This window comes from Myotis brandtii, unplaced genomic scaffold (assembly GCF_000412655.1).
Source record: "Myotis brandtii unplaced genomic scaffold, ASM41265v1 scaffold550, whole genome shotgun sequence".
Lineage (NCBI taxonomy): Eukaryota > Metazoa > Chordata > Mammalia > Chiroptera > Vespertilionidae > Myotis > Myotis brandtii.
The window spans coordinates 2,592,635-2,613,847 of NW_005370043.1; the positions used below are offsets into that span (position 1 = coordinate 2,592,635).

Sequence of the window (21,213 nt, forward strand, 5' to 3'; positions counted from 1 at the left end):
CATTAGTCATTAGGGAAAACAGATAAGCACATGAAAACCACGATGAGATACCACTACTACACACCTATTAAAATGGTCAAAATTAAAATGACTGACCACACCAAGTGTTCATGAGAATGTGGAGAAATTAGAACTCTCCTTTTCTGTTGGTGAAAACATAAAATGGTACAACCATTTTAGAAAGGTTTCTTTAAAAATTAAACATGCACCTACCATATGATCCTAAGTGTTTACCCAAGAGAAAAGGAAATCCATGTCCACCCATAGGCTTGTAGCCAAATCTTCTTAGCAACGTTATTTGTGATAGCACACTACTGAAAACAGCCCAAATGTCCATCAACAAGTGAACAGATAAACTGTATATCCATATCATGGAATACCACTAAGCAATAAAAAGGAATGAACTATTAACACACACCACAACCTGAACGAATCTCAAAATAAGTATGCTGAGCGGAAGAAGCCAGAGGAAAAGAGAGAGTACATTCATTTACCAGAGCTTCCAAGCGCACCTCCTCTCCCCAACATTATAGTTCAGGCTTTGGCATTCTGCATGGTTTACATAGAACTCTAAAACTGCAAGCTAATCTATAGTGACAGAAAGCAGATCAGTGGTTACTTGAGTGTGGGGGGTGGGAGAGGGTGGAGTCAGAGAGAGAAATTACTAAAGGCAAAAGGAAATTTTTGAGGGTGATGTAGATGTTCACTAACTTGACAGTGCTGATGGTTTCACAGATGTACACATAGGTCGAAACACATCAAATATACATTATGAGTTGTGCCATATATTGTATGTCAATTATACTTTGATAAAGCTGTTTTCAAAAAAACATTAACTGCTAGAGACTGTGTTCACCCTGCTGGCCACCACCATCACCTCGAGGGCTTCGGATGCCTTCAGACACTGGGCAACAGAATAACCCTGGTGGCCACGTAGATTCGCCTTTCCCTTGGGGGAGGAGCGAGGCCAGAGGGGGTCCTAGTGCTGCTCCAGGAACTTGGCCAACTCCTTCAGGCCCTGAGTTAAACCTCAGAAATGGGAATCCTCCCAGATCTCCCTTACTTCATCTTACCTTTATGGACTCCTACCTGCAGAGATTTTTGGTTAACAAACAACAGCAGCAAAACTTCGGGCTTTTCAAGGTTACTTAAAAGGTATTCAAAAGATCCGCCTCACTTATTGAGCAAGGAGAACTGCATGTTTATTACTTACAGGAATACAAACTATATTTAAAGAAATGTATGTACAAAGCTATGCATAATGGTCCTTTTACTCAAGTAAAAGGTAAATGAGATCCTGCAAGGACTGAGTTTGGCAATCTCTTCTCAATTCTGTTTCTGATTTAGGCCCAATTCACTTTAAAATATATATATATTTTATTTATTTTAGAGAGAGAGGAAGGGAGAGGAGAGAGAGACAGAATCATTGATGAGAAAGAAACATCAACATCAATCGGCTGTCTCCTGCATGTCCCCAACAGGGGATTAAGCCCGAAACCCAGGCATGTGCCCTAATTGGGGATCAAATCAGTGACCTCTTGGTGCATGGGTTGATGCTCAACCACTGAGCCACACCAGCCAGGCTCACTTTTATTTTTAAAATAGGTTTTATTAGACGTTGGGGAAAGGGGGTATATTTACACTTTGGGGCAGTCGGGATACTTTACATGGAGACTCTGCTCTTCTCATTCCGGCTGGAATGTGGGTTTTGGTGGGGAGTTCCTAGCAACAGACCACTGTGCAATGGGCCAGTGACTGGCCCCAAATTCTATCCCTGTTCCATCAACACTGACCTACTTTGATTTTATGAGCTTTTGGCTAGAGAGCTGATTGAGCCAAGAAATTACAAAAACTCCTTATTAACAAGGGCATTTATCCAACAAATATTTCTGGATGAAGTCTCAGGGCTCCTCTAACACAACCCAAAGCTCAACCCACCATCTTCCCCTCCAACCACCCCTCCTGGCTGGGGCCCTGATGGAATCGCCATCCTCCCAGACACCTGAAAATCTGGGCACCATCTTGGATTCATTCCTCTCCCTTACCACCCTTTCATTCATTTACCAGAGCTTCCAAGTGCACCTCCTCTCTTTCCCCAACATTATAGCTCAGGCTTTGGCATCCTTCCCCCAGACAGCCACATCCCCATCATAACTGGTCTCCCTGCTCCCATCTTGTCTCTCTGAAATCCATCCTCCACAGGGCAGCTACACTGATCCGTCCATAAAGTAAATCTAAAATCTTCAATGGCTCCCTCTGCCCTGAGACACCCAGGGCCGGCGTGGACGTTGGTCCATTTATCATCTCCTTCCACTTTTAACGCTGTGTTTAATGTTTCACTAGGTGGTGGTTTTCTCTTGGCAATGAGGCGATCTTTTGTAAACGAATGCCTCCCGAAGCGTGTAGAAGCCAGCGGCTCATGTACCTTTATAAACAGCCTTGGGTACTAGTACTATCACTACTGCTAACAGAGCAGTGAATGGGATATTCATAGTAAACAACCCAAGGTCTCCTGCCCTCATGTCCCCAGCACCAGGGGCCTCCCAGTTAGGATTTCTCAGGCTTGCACTTTCTTTTTTTCTTTTTTTAAAATATATTTTATTGATTTTTTACAGAGAGGAAGGGAGAGGGATATAGAGTTAGAAACATCAATGAGAGAGAAACATCAATCAGCTGCTTCCTGCACACCTCCTACCGGGGATGTGCCTGCAACCAAGGTATATGTACTTGACCGTAATCGAACCTGGGACCCTTCAGTCCGCAGGCCGATGCTCTATCTACCGAACCAAACCGGCCAGGGCTCAGGCTTGCACTTTCTAACATTTCTCTCTTTTTCCAGACTCAGGAATTCCTACACTGGTAAAAAAAAAAAAAAAAAAAGTTAAATGGGAACTTTCTCTAGAGCAGTGGTTCTCAACCTTCCTAATGCCGCAATCCTTTAATACAGTTCCTCATGTTGTGGTGACCCCCAATTTCATTGTTACAAATTGAACATAATTAAAGCATAGTGATTAATCACAAAAACAATATGTAATTATATATGTGTTTTCTGATGGTCTTAGGCGACCCCTGTGAAAGGGTCGTTCGACTCCCAAAGGGGTCGCGACCCACAGGTTGAGAACCGCTGCTCTAGAGAGATCATCTAAACACCCAATTGCTGAAATTTTGTTGTTGTTGTTAATTCTCACCTGAGGATATTTTTCCCATTGATTTTTTTTTTTTTTTTAGAGAAAGTAGAAGGGAGGGGGAGAGACACAGAGAGAGAAACATCCATGTAAGAGAGACACATCGATTGGTTGCCTCCCGCACACACCCTGACCAGGGCCGCACCCCGACCAGGGCAAGAATCGAGCCTGCAACCGAGGTACACACCCTTGACCAGAATCAAACCCAGGACCCTTCAGTCTGTGGGCTGACACTCTATCCACTGCCAAACTGACTAGGGCGCGACTTGCTGAAATTTGAGTAGGAACCTGGGATAGAGCTAAGGATAGAGGCCCAGGATACAGCAAAGGAAACGGCCACAGAGAGCCCAAGGGGGGCCTAGGAAGCTGCGCAGCTCTGAGGTCACAGGCCACCATGCCTGCTTCCTGACCCCCACTCCCCATTCTATTTACCGGGCACTCGAGTACAGACATTTTGGATACATGAGTTGATATCATCCTTGCAAAGACCCTCATTGCTCCCTCTAAAACTCCAGGTTTTGGCAACCTGGCCAAAACCTTACCTAAGTTGGGTCACACAGCCCATCACAGATAAGACACGCTCCCTGACGCCTTGGTGACCTTTGGAGGGGCCACTCAGGCCACACCCTGGGGAGTAGGGTCCAGCGGGGCTTCCCCAAAGCCCCCCTGTTTCTCAGTGAAAAACAATGAATTTCATTCCAAACAAGGAAACTTACAGCACAGGCCTGCCCCGGCCCAGTTCCGGCTGGTTTATGTTAGCTGGACAAGACTAAACAGACCTTCACATTCTCAGTATTAAGCACTAAACATGAAAAAAACGACTGTCTCTGAAGCACAGGGTGAGGGAGAGGCTGGAGCTCCCCTGAGGTCCCCAAGAGCTCGGCACACCTGGGGGCGGGCGCCAGACCCGTGGAGATAGGGGTGTTTGAGAAGGACCACTGCGGATGGAGGGAGAGGCTTTCAGCAGGCAGCAATGTGGGGCGGGTATGGGGTGATTGTGCCAAGGGGCCAGGCCTGGGGGAGAGGAGCGAGCGGTTCTTGGTGTCCGCAGAGGTGAGAACGTGAAGGGGGTCCAGACAATGAGAACATGAAGAGCAAATTGCAGGGGAGCAGTGAGGCAGCCAGCGACCAGAAGACCCTAGCAGATTCCTTCTTACCCCCACCCCACCTGCCATGCCAGGAGGCCAGGAGGGAGGAAAAGGGGAGGGAAGAGACTCTACCACTCCCTGGACAATACAGCTCCTTGTTCCCAGCTGCCCCACCTGCCTCCTGCAGTATGGACACCACAAACTTGAGATAAAAATTTAATTATTTACAAAACAGGAAGCAGACTGCCTTCTTGTTTTCCCATAGAGGCCCCTTTCAGACATTCCTGCCTTCTGGCCTAACCCTGCAGGCCCTGCCCCTCCATCCCTCCCTCCATGACCTGGGCCATGTCCTTTTACCCTGCTCTTTGCCCCTGTGGTCTGACAACCCTGAGTGGCAGGCATCACAGTTCCCATCCTAGAGGAGTGCCCTGCCCTGCCCAAGGTCACTGGTGTGTGGATGGCAGAGCTAGGATCAGTGGCACCCACAGCTTCTGGATCCATGTTCAGTCAAGGCCCTCAGACCTGCACTGTCATTGGCCAGCCTTGCCTTAGTGCATGCACAGGCCACTCCATCTCCTCCCTGCCCATCCACATCTATCCAAACTTCCCACCATGCTTCTAAACCAGCGATTCTCAGCCTGTGGGTCGCGACCCCTTTGGGGGTCAAACGACCCTTTCACAGGGGTCGCCTAAGACCATCAGAAAACACATATATAATTACATATTGTTTTTGTGATTAATCACTATGCTTTAATTATGTTCAATTTGTAACAATGAAATTGGGGGTCACCACAACATGAGGAACTGTATTAAAGGGTCGCGGCATTAGGAAGGTTGAGAACCACTGTTCTAAACCAATCCCTCCTCCGGTGAGCCCCTCCCTGACTCCACCCAGCCAAACGACCACCTCCTCCCCTCTGACCTGGCTCAGCCCCAGCTATAAGCTCTATGAGGGCAGGGACCTGTCTGTCCCCAGAGGCCAGCACAGGCCTGTGCCGTCAGGGAATGAATGAGTGAACCAAGGGCTCCAGACTGCTCTCACCCTCTCTGGTCTTGGTTCCAGAGCCTGGTATTCAGGAAATGCCATTTCAACAACGAAAAGAACACAGTTGTACAGCCCTGAGGGCCCGTGGAAGAAAGGTTTGATTTCCCTGGAATCAATCCAATCTTGCATCCATTTCGAAATATTTTTCAAGGGGCTACTTTGTGCGCCGAGCACTGATGGTAGTGATACAACGGTGAGCAAGCCAGACAGCAACAGGCTCCGACAACTACTATGATCAGTGGTATGCAGAGAGCCCAGGGCGGTAGCGGGAGAGGAGGGAGGCCATCCACCCCGGCCGGGTGGTCAGAGAAGTGTTCCTGATGGAAATGTCTAAGCCGAGACTTGAAGGTTGAACCTAATGATGACAATAATAACTAGTAGTTATTAGTAGTCAAGCATTATCTCCAATAGGGAATTAGGATATGGAGGAGGTAAGCCTCTGGCTCCAGGCGGTACAGGTAGCAAAGACGAATTCTGACTCCGGAGTTCATGCCTCAACTGCAGTGTCTTCCACCCTGCCTGTCTTTCCTCCTCCCTCCTCACAACTGACTGGCCAGGTCCCCCCCAGATGCAACTTGGGGAACTCTAGAGGCCTAGTGGGCCACACCAGAGTTCAATATCTGGGTTGGGTTTCCATAGCCCAACAGGACCCCCAGGCCTCCCAGTTTCCCACGTACCTTGGCTAGACCCAGAGAGTGGGGCTTGGGCATCCCTGAAGACTCAGACAAAGCCACCTTATCTCCCTGGGACAGAAAACTCCCCCATATTCTCAGGTGCCAGAGTGTCCTGGGTCACAGGGAAGGGACTCCATCCCAAAGGAGAAGTTCTTCTGGAACATAAGGAAATTGCCCCTGAGCTGGAAACTCCCTGCATGGCCTCACCCTGACAGCTCTGCACCATTCACCACTGTCTCCCATTTGGGTAGAAAAGAGGAACATCCACCTGCTATAGGGGTAGATGGGGGTTAGGAGCTCCCCACTCAAGGCCCATCAGCTGGTGTGTGACCCTGGGCAAGTGGGTATACGCAACATTGAGGTGCCCTGGAAATTCCACCCAACTGTACCCCAAGTATTCCTCCAGGAAGTAGGACCAACACCACCTGTCTCAGCAACCTCTAAGAGATCTGGAACAAGACCCAGAGGAAAGAGACACAAGGACTTCCCAAAGTGGAAAGTTCAGACAATGTAATGGAATTTTTTCTTCCCAGCAACTCTAGCTCTCTGAGAGGGGGATCCACATTGAGGTAACGGGAGAGAGAAACAGGAGAGGGGCGTAGGGTGGTGGCTCTCTATAGAGAGCAGTTGTTTCTCAGCTGGGTACCAGAGGATGTAGCAATCCCTCTGCATCCCAGATGCTCTGAAAGCACCAAGAGGCAGGGCCCCACAGATCCACACCATGTCCACACCCACTGCCTGGGCCATGTGAGAGCTGCCCACTAGGAAAGGAAGCTGTTGGCCCAGCCCAGAGCAGCTGCTGCCCGCCTGAGCCCCAGGGACCCAGATTTAACGTGTGTGCGCTCCCACTCAATGTGTGCTCCCTGCCCCCAGGAGCCCCGCAGCACAAGTTAAGAGCTGATTGGACTAATTGGACTAAGCTGGCCGTGCCCAGGGCGGCTTGAGTACTGTCATCGTGGATTTGACTCACCCAGCAATGGTCATTGGTGCCTATGGAGCCATCATTAATGTCATTTTGGGACGATCAAGCGAATTGGGATGGTGCTTTACCAGTCAGCACCACTCCCTGGCCAAGCTTTCATCAGAGACCTAGAGCTTATAAGTGATTTATTCTATCTCACATCCAGGCGAGGCTGAAACCCGAGCCTCCAATCGCCAATTCATGAGCCTATAGGCCCAATCCTCTGCTGCTGGTCCCAGAAAGTCTTCACTGGAAGCAAAAGGGGGTCCAGTTGCATGGACATTTCCAGGGCACCCTCAAGCTCTTCCCTTCCTCGCAAGGTACAAGACCTCCAGTTTGATAATCAAACCCCAAGCCCAAGAAGGAAACCTCAACTCAATCCTAGACTATGGAGCCTCCAAATGGACTCTAGGCCCCAAGACTCAAAGCTCAACGGTAATCATGAATCCTGGACCCTGAAGTGAAAACTCCCCTCCAGGAATGGAACCTTCACCCCAGCTTGGAACACAGACCCCCCAAAACAGGCACCTCAATACCAAGCCAGAATCCTGCCTGCAGAAACAGTACCTTCACCCCAAAATAGAACCTTGTGACCTGGGAACTGAACCTTAGCACCAGACAAGAAATCCCCACTTTCAGAACAAGCCCTGAATCTTGGGGAAACTCTTCTCAAAAGCTAATCTAGACTCTTCTTAGGTTTTGTTTCTTTAGCATAAACTCAACTTGGGGACCAGACAAGGAAACCCAAATTCCCAAAACATTTTCCTTCACATTTGGTAGTGACTTTGATTAAATTTAGTTTTAAATCCTATCTCTAGAAATCATCTCTCTCTCTCTCTCTCTCTCTCTCTCTCTCCCTCCACCCCTTACTCCCCCCTCCCCGCAAAGACCTAGATATTTCCCTGGATAATCAGCAACCCTCAAGGCAGAAGACAGTAACCTGGACCTGACTAATTATCACATGGTCCGGACTTTTGGCAGACTTAAGATAACATCCTGACCTATGTTTCAGCTCATAAGTTCTAGAAAGATCCCCTGGCTACTCTCAAGTATGAGACCAGATGGAGGAATGCTGGAAAATACCTCAGAACTGTCCTCAGCCAGTGGCTCAACAGTTGAACACAGACCTAAGAACCAGGAGGTCACGGTTTGATTCTTGGTCAGGGCACATGCCCAGGTTGTTGGCTCGATCTCCAGTGTGGGGCTCCTCAAGACCTGAAGAACTGTCCTAAATACCTCACCTCCAACCAATCAGCTCCCAGCACAACCTCGAACCCCTAACCCATGGCATCTTGTGATTTCACCCTATATCATCTGTAACCTACACACCACCAAGGAATTTGGGCTGTTGAGCATTAGTTTCCCATTCTCCTGGATGGCACCATTCATCAATAAAATAGCCAATATTTCTCCACTGCAGTTCTAGGTGTTTAGTGTTTAGCTCTGCCAGCACCAGGTGGACGGACTCTTTCTGTTCTACAGCAGAACCAGAGGAATGTCATGCAACCAGAGCACCAGTTTCTAGGAGGGCTCCAGTTTGATGCGGAAACTTCCATGTGAGTGGCAATTTGCGTGGCATCCTGGTCACTCACAGCCTTGTCCCACTATTTCCTTCATCCTCTTGGCTCCACACCAGAGTGACTGGCTGGTCGGTCTTTTGAGCCCCAGAGGGTCTGTCAGCCCCAGCCCGGGGGGGGGGGGCGGGGGGTGCCTACTCTTGCCACTTCTACCTAACATAATACTGGAAGTCCTAGCCACTGAGGCAAAATAAATAAAAGGCATTCAAGTCAGAAAGGAAGAAGTAAAATTGCCTCTGTTTACAGATGACATGATCTTTTATGTAGAAAACTCTGAAAACTCCACCCCCAAAAATCGATGGAATTGATAAGCAAATTCTATACAGTTGCAGGATACAAAATCATACAAAAGTTACTAACAACAAACTATCCCCCCAAAAAAAGAAATTAAGAATATAAATCCAGCCTGACCGGTTTGGCTCAGTGGATAGAGCATCAGCCTGCGGACGAGGGGTCCTGGGTTCGATTCCAGTCAAGGGCATGTACCTTGGTTGCGGGCACATCCCCAGTGGGGGGTGTGCAGGAGGCAGCTGATCGATGTTTCTCTCTCATCAATGTTTCTAACTCTCTATCTCTCTCCCTTCCTCTCTGTAAAAAATCAATAAAATATATTTTTTTAAAAAAATAAATCCATTTACAATAGCATAAAAAAAATACTTAGGGATAAATTTAACCACGGAGGTAAAAGATCTGTATACTGAAAACTATAATGAAAGACATTGAAGAAGACACAAATAAATGAAGAGATATTCTGTGATCATGGATTAAAAGACTTGATATTGTTAAAATGTCCATACTACCCAAAGTAATCTACAGATTCAATACAATCCCTATCAAAATTCCAATGGCATTTTTCAGAAAAAATGGAGGGGGGGGGGTCTCAAAATTTGTATGAAACCACAAAAGACCCTGAATAGCTAAAGCAATCTTGAGGAAGAAGAGCAAAGCTGGAGGCATCTCATTTCCTGGTTTCAACTATATTTCAAAGCTATAGTAATAAAAACAGCATGATATTGACATCAAAACAGAAATACAGATCAATGGAATAGAATAGACAGTGCAAAAATAGACCCACGCATCTATGGTCAACTAATTTTCAACAAAGGTGCCAAGAATATACAACGGGATAAGGACAGTTTCTTAAATAAATGGTGTTGGGAAAACTGTATATCCACATGCAAAGGAATTAAACTGGACCCTTATCTCATACCATATACAAAAATCAACTTAAAATGAATTAAAGAGCTGAACATAAGACTGGAACCATAAAACTCCTACAAGGACTTAGGGGAAAGCTTCTTGACATTGATCTTGGCAATGATTTTTTTTGGATTTGACACCCAATGAACAGGCAACAAAAGAAAAAGTAAACAAGTGAAACTACATCAAACAAAAAAGTGTCCATACACACACACACACACAAAAAAAAAAAAAAAAAACATATGCAAACCATATATCTGAAAAGCAGTTAATATCCAAAATATATAAGGGACTCTTTACAACTCAATAGCAAAAAAAATAACAATTCAATTTAAAAATGGGCAAGGGACCTGAAATAGTCGTTTTTTCAAATGATATGTACAAATGGCCAACAGGTACATGAAAAGATGCTTAAAGCCACTAGTCATCAGGGAAATGCAAATCAAAACCACAATGAGATATCATCTCACACCTGTTAGGTGTCTATTAGCAAAAAGAGAAGAGATAAATATTGATGAGGATGTGGAGAAAGGGAACCATTATACACTGTTGGTGGGAATATAAATTGGTACAACCATTGTGGAAAACAGTATGGAGGTTCCTTAAAAACTAAAAAATAGAACTAGCACATTATCCAGAAATCCCACTTCCGGGTATATAGCTTAAAGAAACGAAGTCACTATCTTGAAGAGATAGCTGCACATCTATGTTCGTTGGCAGCATTAGTCACAAAAGCCAAGATAGGGAAACAACTGTCTGTTGACAGATGAATTTTAAAAAGGTGGTACACATACAACAGAGTATTACTCAGCCATAAAAAAGAAGGAAATCTTGCCATTTGTAACAATATAGATAAACCCGAAGGGTATTCTGCTAAGTGAATTAAGACAGAAAAAGATAAACACTGCATAGCATCACTTATATGTGAAATCTAAAATAAAAAGAAGGTTGAACTCAAAGAAACAGAGTAGAATCATGGTGCCAAGGGCTGGGGGGAGGGAGGGTAGGGAAATAGGCAGAGGTTGATCAAAGTGTATAAACTTTCAGTTATCAGATGAATAAGTTCTGAGGATCTAACGTAGAGCATGGTGAGTATAGTTAATAATGCTGTATTGTTTACTTGAAATCTGCTGAGAGAGTAGATCTTAAGCATTTTCACCAAAAAAAATAAAAAGTAACTATGTGAGGTGATGAATGTGTTGATGGATTGTGGGAATCATTTCACAATATATAACTATATCAAAACATCACGTTGTACACGTTAAATATGTTACAATTTTGTCAAAGGCCAGGGGACAAACAGCTTTATTTCTCTCCTCTCTTCCTCTTTCCCACCTGCTGCCTCATTTCTCAACCCATTTTTCCACACTCTGTTTTGCTAGATGGCCATCCATCCAGTCCCTCCTGCTTGCGTCTCCCTTGACAGATTAATAATTTAACAAGTACTGAGCCCCAGGGTGAGGATCTGGGGCTTTGATCTCAACTCTGGGAAAACCAGAGCAGCCTTGGCCGGTTCCAGTTCTGGCTGATTTATGGCCACCTTTTATGGTTTGTGTGTGTGTGTACGGGGGAACCTGTCCCCCACAGGGGTGAGGAGCCACCTGAGATAGCCTGGCTAGAGTGGGACTGAAGGCCCCTGGCTCGGGGACCAGCAGATGTCAGATGCACATCACACCACAGGTGCCAGGGCCCTGCCTCTGCTCACCCAGGAGCCACCTGTGAAAAGCAGAGGGGACATTAATTATTGATGGTGTCCCAGGGGGTAGGGTTGGAGCCAAGAGCTCTGGGCCAGCCCTGAACTGCTCACCTGTCGATCCTCCTGGCTCCAAGACCTCAAGGCCTTGTGGGACACAGCTCTCCAGGGAACACACACAGCCCTGACCTCCCAAGAGGCTCACCCTCCCAGTGTATCCAAGCTCTTCCATGCTAAGCCACCTAGCGCCTCACTGACTACTGCCCTGGAGTCAGGATCTTCTAAAGCAGCAGTTCTCAACCTGTGGGTCACGACCCCTTTGGCGGTCGAACGACCCTTTCACAGGGGTCGCCTAAGACCATCCTGCATATCAAATATTTACATTACGATTCATCACAGTAGCAACATTACAGTTATGAAGTAGCAACGAAAATAATTTTATGGTTGGGTCACAACATGAGGAACTGTATTTAAAGGGCCAGAAGGTTGAGAACCACTGTTCTAAAGGCTCTCCCAAATCAATCTACATGCCTCCCTGCTCACTGTCCCGCACTGGTAGGAATCACACACCTCGCCTGGCCTGGAGGACTGCAGCAGCCTCCTGCCTGGTCCCTCCCTGCCTCTCTCTTGCCCCAGAGTTCACTTCTGCCAGCTCCTGAGAACAACATCCCACAGGTCAGAGCGTCGAGACCTTATTACCACCTGGTCCAACCCAGCTGTATGGCCTTGGGCAAGTCACTTCCCCTCTTTGGGGCTGAGAACCCCAGACCTTGGCTGAGAAAGGAGAGAGGGCAAAGCAATCTCTAGGATATAGAGCCCCATGCACGTACCTGACCACCTGCCAGTCCTCCCCCCTCAGGAAGTATGTGTTTAAAGGAGCATTTGCTGGCAAGATCAGGGAAAGGAAAGGCAAAGAAAGCAGACTCAGAGGAGGAGAAGGGCTCCAGGACACGCTGCCCATACGGACGGATGTCTGGACTGGATGAGGCTGGGCTATGAGCACGTTAAGGGCAGAGACAGTGCCCAGTACTCACCTCTCCGTTCTCCACACCCAGCCCCATGCCCAGCACAGAGGAGGCACCGATGCCTGAAATGAATTGGCTGGGACATCCTAGCCATTTCACTCTATCGGGGCAAAGTGGCTCCTCGCCTCGCTCTCAGGGCACCTGGGCACCCCGACTTGGACACACACACTCTAGACTGGCCCGTGCCCTGGAGAAACCAGCCTTTCCACAGACGCACCAGAGGCCGGGCAGCCAAGGGGAAAAGAGGACGGTAACAGTCAGCAGCGTGTGGAACTGCCACCGCCCTCATCATAAGATAGCACCTTCCCCTGGCAATGCTCCCCCTTTTCTGTCCCCATCCCAACCTCTGCAGCAGCCAGGGTGGCATTCTGGGGGCAACAGAAGCAAAGAAGGTCACCCAGGTAAGCCAGCAGACACATTTCCCTTTGTCCCAAGGAGGCTCCTCTCTCTTCCTCCTGCCGCAGCCCCACACAGACAGCCTTTGTGATCAGCAACTTCTTCCAGGGACAGAGGGGCAAGGGAGCAGACGCTTAATGATTTTCTGCTGAAAGTTCCTTGGCCTGAAGGGCTGGGATGACACAGCCCTGGACTCAGCCCCTCCAACTTAGCTGGGGTGGTGGGCCAGCCCCAAGCTCTGTCCCCAGGCACAGAGGCCTGTGCGAGGCCTCCTACCAGGAAACACCCTTCGCCAATGCCCTCCAAGCCCAGCTCCAGGCTCTCAATTGGGGGTTGTTTTAAAGATTAAATGAGATAATAGGTGAAAAAGGCTCTGGAACACAGCACGTTGGTAATTATGATCATCTTCCGATTCGTGCTTGTTTAATGTCATTGTTCCCATCTGCTCCATGGCCGTGAGCCCTCGCCTGCTCTGTGCACCACGGCATCCTCACGCCTCGGAGAGCATCTGACCCATCACTGATACTTAGTATGCGTTTGTTAAACAACAGAACGAGCATCACAGCATCCCTGGAACCCCAACCTCACTCTGGGAGAACCTCAATCCGGGAGCCCAGCACAGAGCCCCGCCTACCCCCAGAACTGCAGCTGGAGCAGAAAGCCAAGGCTGCCACCTGCCTCCCAGAGACGCCATCTATTATCATCATCATCATCTCCTCCTCCCCCTCCTCCTCCTCCTCCTCCTCCTATCCCTTCTTTTCTCTCAGCCCACCCCCACAGGCCTGAGCACCTGCTCATTTCCCGGAGCAGCAGGATCCCGGTAATGACCTCTGATAAGCATCTTTTAATAAACCCTGTAGCTGGATCTGTCATCCAGGGCCTCTAGTCTCCCGCTCACATCCTGTTCCCACCCCTACCCCATCTCTGCCCACTACTTGGGCTGGCCCATTAGTGCTCTGGTCTCACCAGGCAGGCCCCCAGGGCCTCTGGGCTCTGGCTTGCTGGAAAATGGCCAACAGGCAGCCCAGGCTATTCCACAAGCCAGACCCTCCTCATAAGCCTGGGTTCTCAGTGGCCTGGCCTGGCTCTTCCTGCGCCATCCAGCCTGACCACTGGCCAGCCCACTTCTCTCCATCCCTGCAGGCAGGTTTCCCAGGTGTTACCAAGGAGACCACTTGCACCTTGCCCAGGGTTGCCAAAGCAACCTGTTTCAGTGAGAAGCGGCCCCACATCCTCTAGCTCCTGGGTGTGCAGGATCAGGGATGAGAGAGTCACCAACCAACAGGAAGTAAGTCCAGGCAACTGGTACACCAGATGGAGGTATGCCCTGGGCAGGGACTAGCCCCTGCCTGCCTTCCTCCCCAGTCTTCCTCCTCTGTTACCACTCTTGTTCATCCTGCCTCCATCTTGAGTTCTGTGATTTGGAGCCAATGCCTGGGCCTCAACGTGCACATCTTGGAAGTGGGCACATACTCTCTCAGACAGTCATATGCAGAAATTCCCCCCAAGACCAATTTTCTCCTTTGTGGGCTTTGGTGTCCTGGGTAGAAATCTCAGCTCTGCCCTTTCCTAGTTCAGTGTTTCTGGATAAATTTTTAAAACCGATTAGTCTCAATTTTCTCGCCTATAAAATGGGAATAATAATACAGTGGGGCCTTGACTTACGAGTTTAATTCGTTCCATGACGGAGCTCGTAACTCAAATTACTCGTATGTCAAATCAAAAGTGAACGAGTGAGACACGTGATGCTGGGCTGATGTTGTGGCGTTCACTGTGACGTTCGCTGCGCCAACTAGCGGTGGGGTATCTGAAGCTGGCTCGTAACCCGAATTTTAGCTCGCAACTCAAAGCAAAAAATCGGCCGAGAGACGGCTAGTATCTCGAAAAACTCGTTAGTCGGGACACTCGTAAGTCAAGGCCCCACTGTACCTACCTCAAATTAATTAGGAGATTAAATGAATTAACCTACATGAATGTACTTAGCATAGTTACTAGGATCAGGATTTGGACTCCTTAAAAATGCTTTTTCTTTCTGATGCGCAATGGCCCTGCTGACGATGGCCATAAGTCAGAATGTTTCTGATTTACCCATGGGATCCCTAGATGAGGCTGTCGGCTTGGCTACCCTACCCAGCCCTTTTAGCTAGGCCTACAACAGAAGGCCTGCAGCCTCCATTAACTTCCTAGCAGCCCAAGGTGCTTCATTCCCTCCATCCCTCAGCCTGTATTTTGCTGCTGTTGCTGCTATTTAAATGAAATCACTATACCCCTCTGCTCAAAAGCCATCCGTGGCTCCCACTCCTACATGACAAAGTCTAATCTATTCATCCTCATATCCAAGATCTGGTCCCTGCTCCCTTCAGAGACTGACCTGTTCATCTCCCCACTGGGGACCCACACCCCAGGCAAGAGGAGTCGCTCATTGTCCCTGCACGCACCTTGCACTGTCCTGCCTCTCTGCCCTTGCAGCTCCATTCCAAACCTGCCCTATTCAACGCCAGGCTCCCCTCCTCTGAGATGCCTGATCTCATCCACTCCAGGAGTGACAGAGTATGTCTGTTCTGAGGCCCCACAGCCTTGATAGTTCTCAGACCTTGGGGTATACCAGAATGACCTGGAGATCTTGTTAAACATGCAGGCTTGGGGGCCCCATCCACAAAATATTCTGAGACAGTGGGCCTGGCCTGGGGTCTGGGGCCCTGCGTTTTAGACGTGCTTCCAGCTGATGCTGGAGTTGATACAGGCAGTAGAAACACCTCACTTTGAGAAACACTGGCCCAAAGAAACAGAAAGTTCCCTTGAAAGTGTCTGATAACTGGTTGACAGGTGTACATGGCTAGAAACTCTGCAGAGAGGTGTAAGGGGCAGGGGCTGGGAAGGAGCAGCATAAACTCCACGGTACTCCCTGTCCCTCCTCTGGGGCCCTGTCCAGAGACCTGGAGATTGTTCCCCATTTTCTTTCTCACAATGAAAGACAGAGCTCACTAAGAATGAATACTACGGGGGCAGGATAGGGTATAGGGTGGAGCAAAAGGACGCTTACAGTTGTAAGTAGGTGAAACACAGAGTTTATTCTTGTACTATTATGTATTAAATCCCAGCTCCATCGGTTACTAACTGTGTAGTCTAGGACAAGTTACTTAACCTCTCTGAGCCTCTCTTTCCCCATCTATAAAATACTGACAATGATACCTCCCCCAGCAGGTTGTCAGAAGGATATTAATGCAAATAATCTATATTTAGTACATGGCACACAGTAGCTGCCCAATACACAGTAGCTATAAACTATTATTGTTATGATTAACAATACAGGGTTCAAAGGTCAGACTGAACTAAAAACCAAGGCTTTCAAAATAGATGCTAAGGGTTCAACTTGGGGGCTGTCTCAGCCCAGACTCTCTGAAGTCTGGGGTAGCAGAAGGGGCCCCCAGCCCCCTCTCGCAGGTCTGTCTGCTGCATTGCTGGGGGTGGAGAGCTGGATGAGCTCGCCTAACCGGTAAGCGTCATGACAACCAAGGAAGGAGCCCAGACAAGGGCTGTGAAAATATCTATGGGTTGTCCAAAGAAAGGAGGCCTTGATTACCTGGTTATAGCAATCTTGGTCGTAACCTTGAAGGCTGTGGACAGGAGAGGGGCATGATAAAAGAAGTACCTTAGGCAGATCACTCCGGCAGCATCAAAGGAGGAGCTGAAGGCAGAAAGGCCAGCTATTGCAACATCTGGGATGAGGACACAGACCAGGGAAGTGGCAGTGAGAATGTGAAGGCTGGCGAATGGCTAGGACCATGTCCTGAGAGGATGCACCTGACCCCCCACCCTCAGAGAGCAGTGAGGAAGTTCAGGGACTGCAGACAAGTTCATGTGGCTCACTCTGGCCCACCTGGAAGAACCCAGGCTCCTCGGCCAGCTGACCTGAGAGGCCCCTCTGCTGGCCAGGAGCTTCCGCCCACATGGAAAAAAGACTCTGGAAACAACAGGTGTCTTGCTGGTGTCACACCCAGCCAAAGCTGGAGAGGGACAATCTCCCTGTGGCTGTTACAACCAGTAGCTTTGTGAAATGTCTAATTCAAAAAACATCAGCTTTGAAGAGATGGAAGGTATATACCCTAAAGAATTGAAAACAGGTGTTCAAACAAAGACTCGCACACACATCTCCATAGCAGCAAAATTTACAATAACTGAAAGGTAGAAACAACTCCAATGTCTGTCAACGGACAAGTGGACAAACAAAAGGTGGCATAGCTACACAATGGAATGCTATTCAGCCACAAAAAGGAAAGAGACATGTTACAACATGGATGAACCTTGAAAATATTATGCTCAGTGAAAGAAGCCAGACACAAAAGGACAAATACAGTATGATTTCCATTTATTTGAAATGTCCAGAATTGGCAAATCCACAGAGACAGAAAGTGGTTGCCAAGGATACAGGGGAGGGGATGAGGAAGAGTGACTGCTTATTGGGTACATGCTTTCCTTTTGGGGTGATAACAATGTTCTGGAACTGGATAGAGGTAGTGGTTGCTCAACACTGTAAATGTCCTAAATGTCATGGAATTTTACACTTTAAAATGTTCAAATGGTGAATTTTCTGTTACGTGAATTTTACCATAATAAAAGAAAAAGATGGGAGGTGGCCCATCCAGTCCCCAGTTATGGGTGACCACTGGGACTGAGGAGCCCTCCTAGTTACCATTCCCCCAACACTTAGCACCAAGCAGACAGGCACTCGGAAAGTGCTGGGGAAGGAGAAAGACCTTTATTCTCTGTATTTGTCTCCATGAAGCATGAACCCCCTACCTAGCACCCTATGCCCATCACTGAAAATATATACAAACAAATACTCATTTCTACCTCCAAGCCTTTGCTGTATGTCCCTTTCCCTACTCCTTCCCACACCTAGGATACCCACTGCACTCCTTGCCATCTACCCAACTTCTGCAAGTTTTCTCCATGTCCAGCTCAAACCCTTCCTGATCTCCCATTTCTGACCTCTGCCCACACGCATCTGGCATTTCAACAGTCCACCCAGCACTTGATGGCATTCTCCCCTCAGCCTTGCCTTTTCAAGTAGATCTCCGGCCTGTGAATGCACAGGGATCTCAGGAGCATTCAGCTCCTCGTAACTGTTGGTCCTAAGCCCAGAGCTATACCTTGGACCTCTCTCCTGGACACTCCTATGCCAACACTGTTCAGTTCCCAGTGGGAATAGCCAGAAGTAGAATGAGGTCAGTGTGCCTCCAGGAAGAGGACCAAAGTCTACCACCCAACAGGTCATGACCAACGAGCCTTGTTTCACGTCAGCCTGACAGCCAGACCAATGAGTCCCAGGGTCCCTATCACACCAGGATCCTTGCAGCTGTTTTCATTAAAATGTTGAGAAATCAATAGAGATTGCAATTATAGGAGAGAGAGAAATCAAGAGTTCCCTGACCCCAGCAAATTTCTGGATGGACATGGCTAAGAAGTAGAGCTGAGGTCTGGGTGAATACAAAAAGAATTCCAGCAGAATTCTGGGTGGACTATCTTAGCATCGAAACCAGTGTCAAAGCCAACAACAATAAAAGTGGAATGGAATTCTAGATGACCATTGAGATAACACAGAAGACACCTAGGTCAGTGCTGATACAGTTACCAGTAGAAGGGAATTGGAGTGAACACTAAAACAATCACAGAATGGAGCTGATGGCTCTATTGGGGTGGAGAGAAGTCAGGCTGGGAAGGAGGGTCAGTAAACCCTGGATGAAGGATGGAGGGTATGCTCTAATCCTTTACCTCAGGCTTAGAAGAAGCAGAATAAAAATCGCATGACCACCTCCAGCAGGTGTGTGGGAGGGGCACGGGAGAGTGGATTCCAGTAGATCAAGCCTGAAGGCAGATGGGCAAGGAGAGGGAGACGGCTGGGAAAGCATTTCTCCACCATTTACTCTCATGGAAGAACTGATCCCTGCAAACCAAGGAGGCAGCAGCAGGAGGTTTTTCCAAGTCAGATAAATGGGAAGTCAGGCAGAGGAGTAAGTTAGGTTGGGATCCAGGAGGTGAGAGGGCCTCAGACCCTCTTCCCGGCCACTCCCTCCCTTGCCAAGACCCCGGCCACAAAGACCTCACATCCCCACAATCCCAAACTTTAGGTAAAAGAGGTGCAATTATCAAGGCCTTCTCTGGGCTTCCCTAGGGTCAAGGATGGAGCAGGACCTTTTGGGGGACATGTTGTGAGCATTAAAGCACTGAGTCAGGTCACTGGCCCCCAGCTAACTCCTGCCCTTGAAGAACTTAGCCTAGCTTTGCCACCTACTCTTGACTGACCCACTGAGTAACTGGGCAAATCACTATCCTTCTCCTTCATTCTTCTCACTTGTCACTGAACTGGATGATGTCCACAGTTTCCTCCATCATTAGGAATCTGTTTCCCATGCTCAGAAACAATTTTTATACATGCTAATACTTACAGCTTATTTCTGATTATTTAAAAATAATACTTGCTTATTTCAGGAATGAGCAAAATATTAAAAATGAAATAAAATATCTTATATGATCCCATTACCTAGAGGAAACCATTGCTAACCCTTGGAAACGTTCTTTCTATGGCTGGTATTTTGGCATTCGTATCTTTTTCTGTAACAAAACTGGGATCTTACAGTCTATACAACTTTGTATCCTGCCTTTTCAACTGTCATGCCGCTGTGAGCATTTTCCCAAGTTATGAAATATTCTTCAAAAATACAATTTTAAAGACTGCATAATACTCCTCCAGGAGGATATACCATGACCACAGGACTGTTAGGTTGTTTTCCTAATATAAATAACACTGCCATGAACATCCTAGCCTGGTGCATGAACACCTGCCAGCATCTCCATTTCCTTAGGATCAGTTCCTCTAGGTGGAATCACAAGGCCAACGAATGTGATATTTTAAAAGGTGTTGACATGTACCACCATATGAATTTCCAGAAAGACACAACAAGCCCACTGATTTTCCCAAGCCGAGTGAGAGCTGAAGTTCTGAAAGGGTTGGAATTAGAATGCAGGACAGTGGTCCCGTCTCTCCTCCTCTTCCCTAGTCTTGAAGGTTAACTGTCCAGCAAAAAAGAGGACAGAATTCCAAGTCAGAGACAGAGGTCTGCAGCCTAATTCTGCCTCTCCCTGGTTTGGGGAACCTGAAATAAGCATTGGTTCGCCTCGCCTAAACTGTAAAATGGGTCTCATTGTTGCTGCTCACACCCCAGAGCAGTTTCCTTGCTTCTGTGAAAGTTCTTCGCAAACAACAATGCTTTTTGTCAAAGGGCATTATTAGTATCCTTCTCATAACCTGGGGGGCTGAAGAAGTGGGTTGTTCTCTGTGAAAGCCCAAGGGCGTCCCTTCCTGGTTCTTAGTCACCGGACTGCCCAGAACAAGCGCTGGCCAGTTCTGAGAGTAAGAAAGCTTCCTGAAGGGAATCCATGGGGTCTGAGGACCCAGAGGTCAGAGACAGCACTGGACGCTGCAGGGCAGAGAACTGGGCCTAGGGTCTCCCTGAGAGTGCCGAGTGGGTCCAGGACTCAGAGGGCAAAGACTTTCCTGGTAAACGGTCCTCTGCTTCAAGGTCCCCAGCCCCTCCTTTCTATGGTTCCAACTGAACCTCTGGCCTTTGGGGGAACCAGAAACCAAGCTGATTCCGTGGATGCAAAAAGTCAACAACTGCAGAGGACCCTGGAGGCCAGCAGCTCTGGCTTTTTCTTCCAGGCTGCTATAAATCAGTCCGGGGTCTTTAAGACCCTCCGATTGCAAATGCAACTAGTGCTTCCAGCCTGACCTCTCCAGCTCAGGGCAGATGAAAACGCTGACTCTGATGCCTCCCTTGAGAAGCACAGCTGACCAGCCTGAGCATCCTGCCACACTGACCTACCCACCCGGCAAGTGCCCTTCCTCAGCCCGTATGCCTCAGCCGGTACGCTCACCAAGCATCAGGGCCTGAGGGGACTCCAGTGGCGTTCCCGGTACTGGCATGGAGAACTGCGCAGACCCCGCGGAACGCCATCCTCCGGGGTTTCCACCATCACCACAGGCCGCCCCCACCCCCAGCCCACCTCCACGGCCTAAGAGATGAGCAGGTCCCGTCTCCAAATACGCACAACAGGTGGCACCTGCCCGCCCTCCCTAACTACACATCTTCATCTCCCTGCCCCTCCACCTGCGCCCTAGTCCTCCAGCTGCGCCCGGCCCGGCGGAGCCTTACCTTTGAGGTTTTGGGGGTGGCCCCGCGGCGGCCGGCTCGGGTTTCCTCGGGGCAGAGAGGGGATACTGGAGAAGTTGTTACCCATGGCATCCGGCCCCAGGGGGTTCGGCGCTCGTGGGGGCCAGACGAGGCTGGGCAGGAGCGGAGGCACAG

The 21,213-nt window shown here is 48.5% G+C and overlaps 1 protein-coding gene across 1 annotated transcript in view; it reads right to left on the bottom strand.

Moving 5' to 3' along the window:
• Positions 1-21,207, bottom strand: part of NEURL1 (neuralized E3 ubiquitin protein ligase 1) — a 68,545-nt gene extending 47,338 nt beyond the window's left edge. Inside the window, 1 exon segment of the mRNA XM_014549379.1 lies at positions 21,061-21,207. Coding sequence (XP_014404865.1) covers positions 21,061-21,145 — 85 coding nt within the window. The 5' untranslated portion in view covers positions 21,146-21,207.
• Positions 21,208-21,213: the final 6 nt, after the last annotated feature.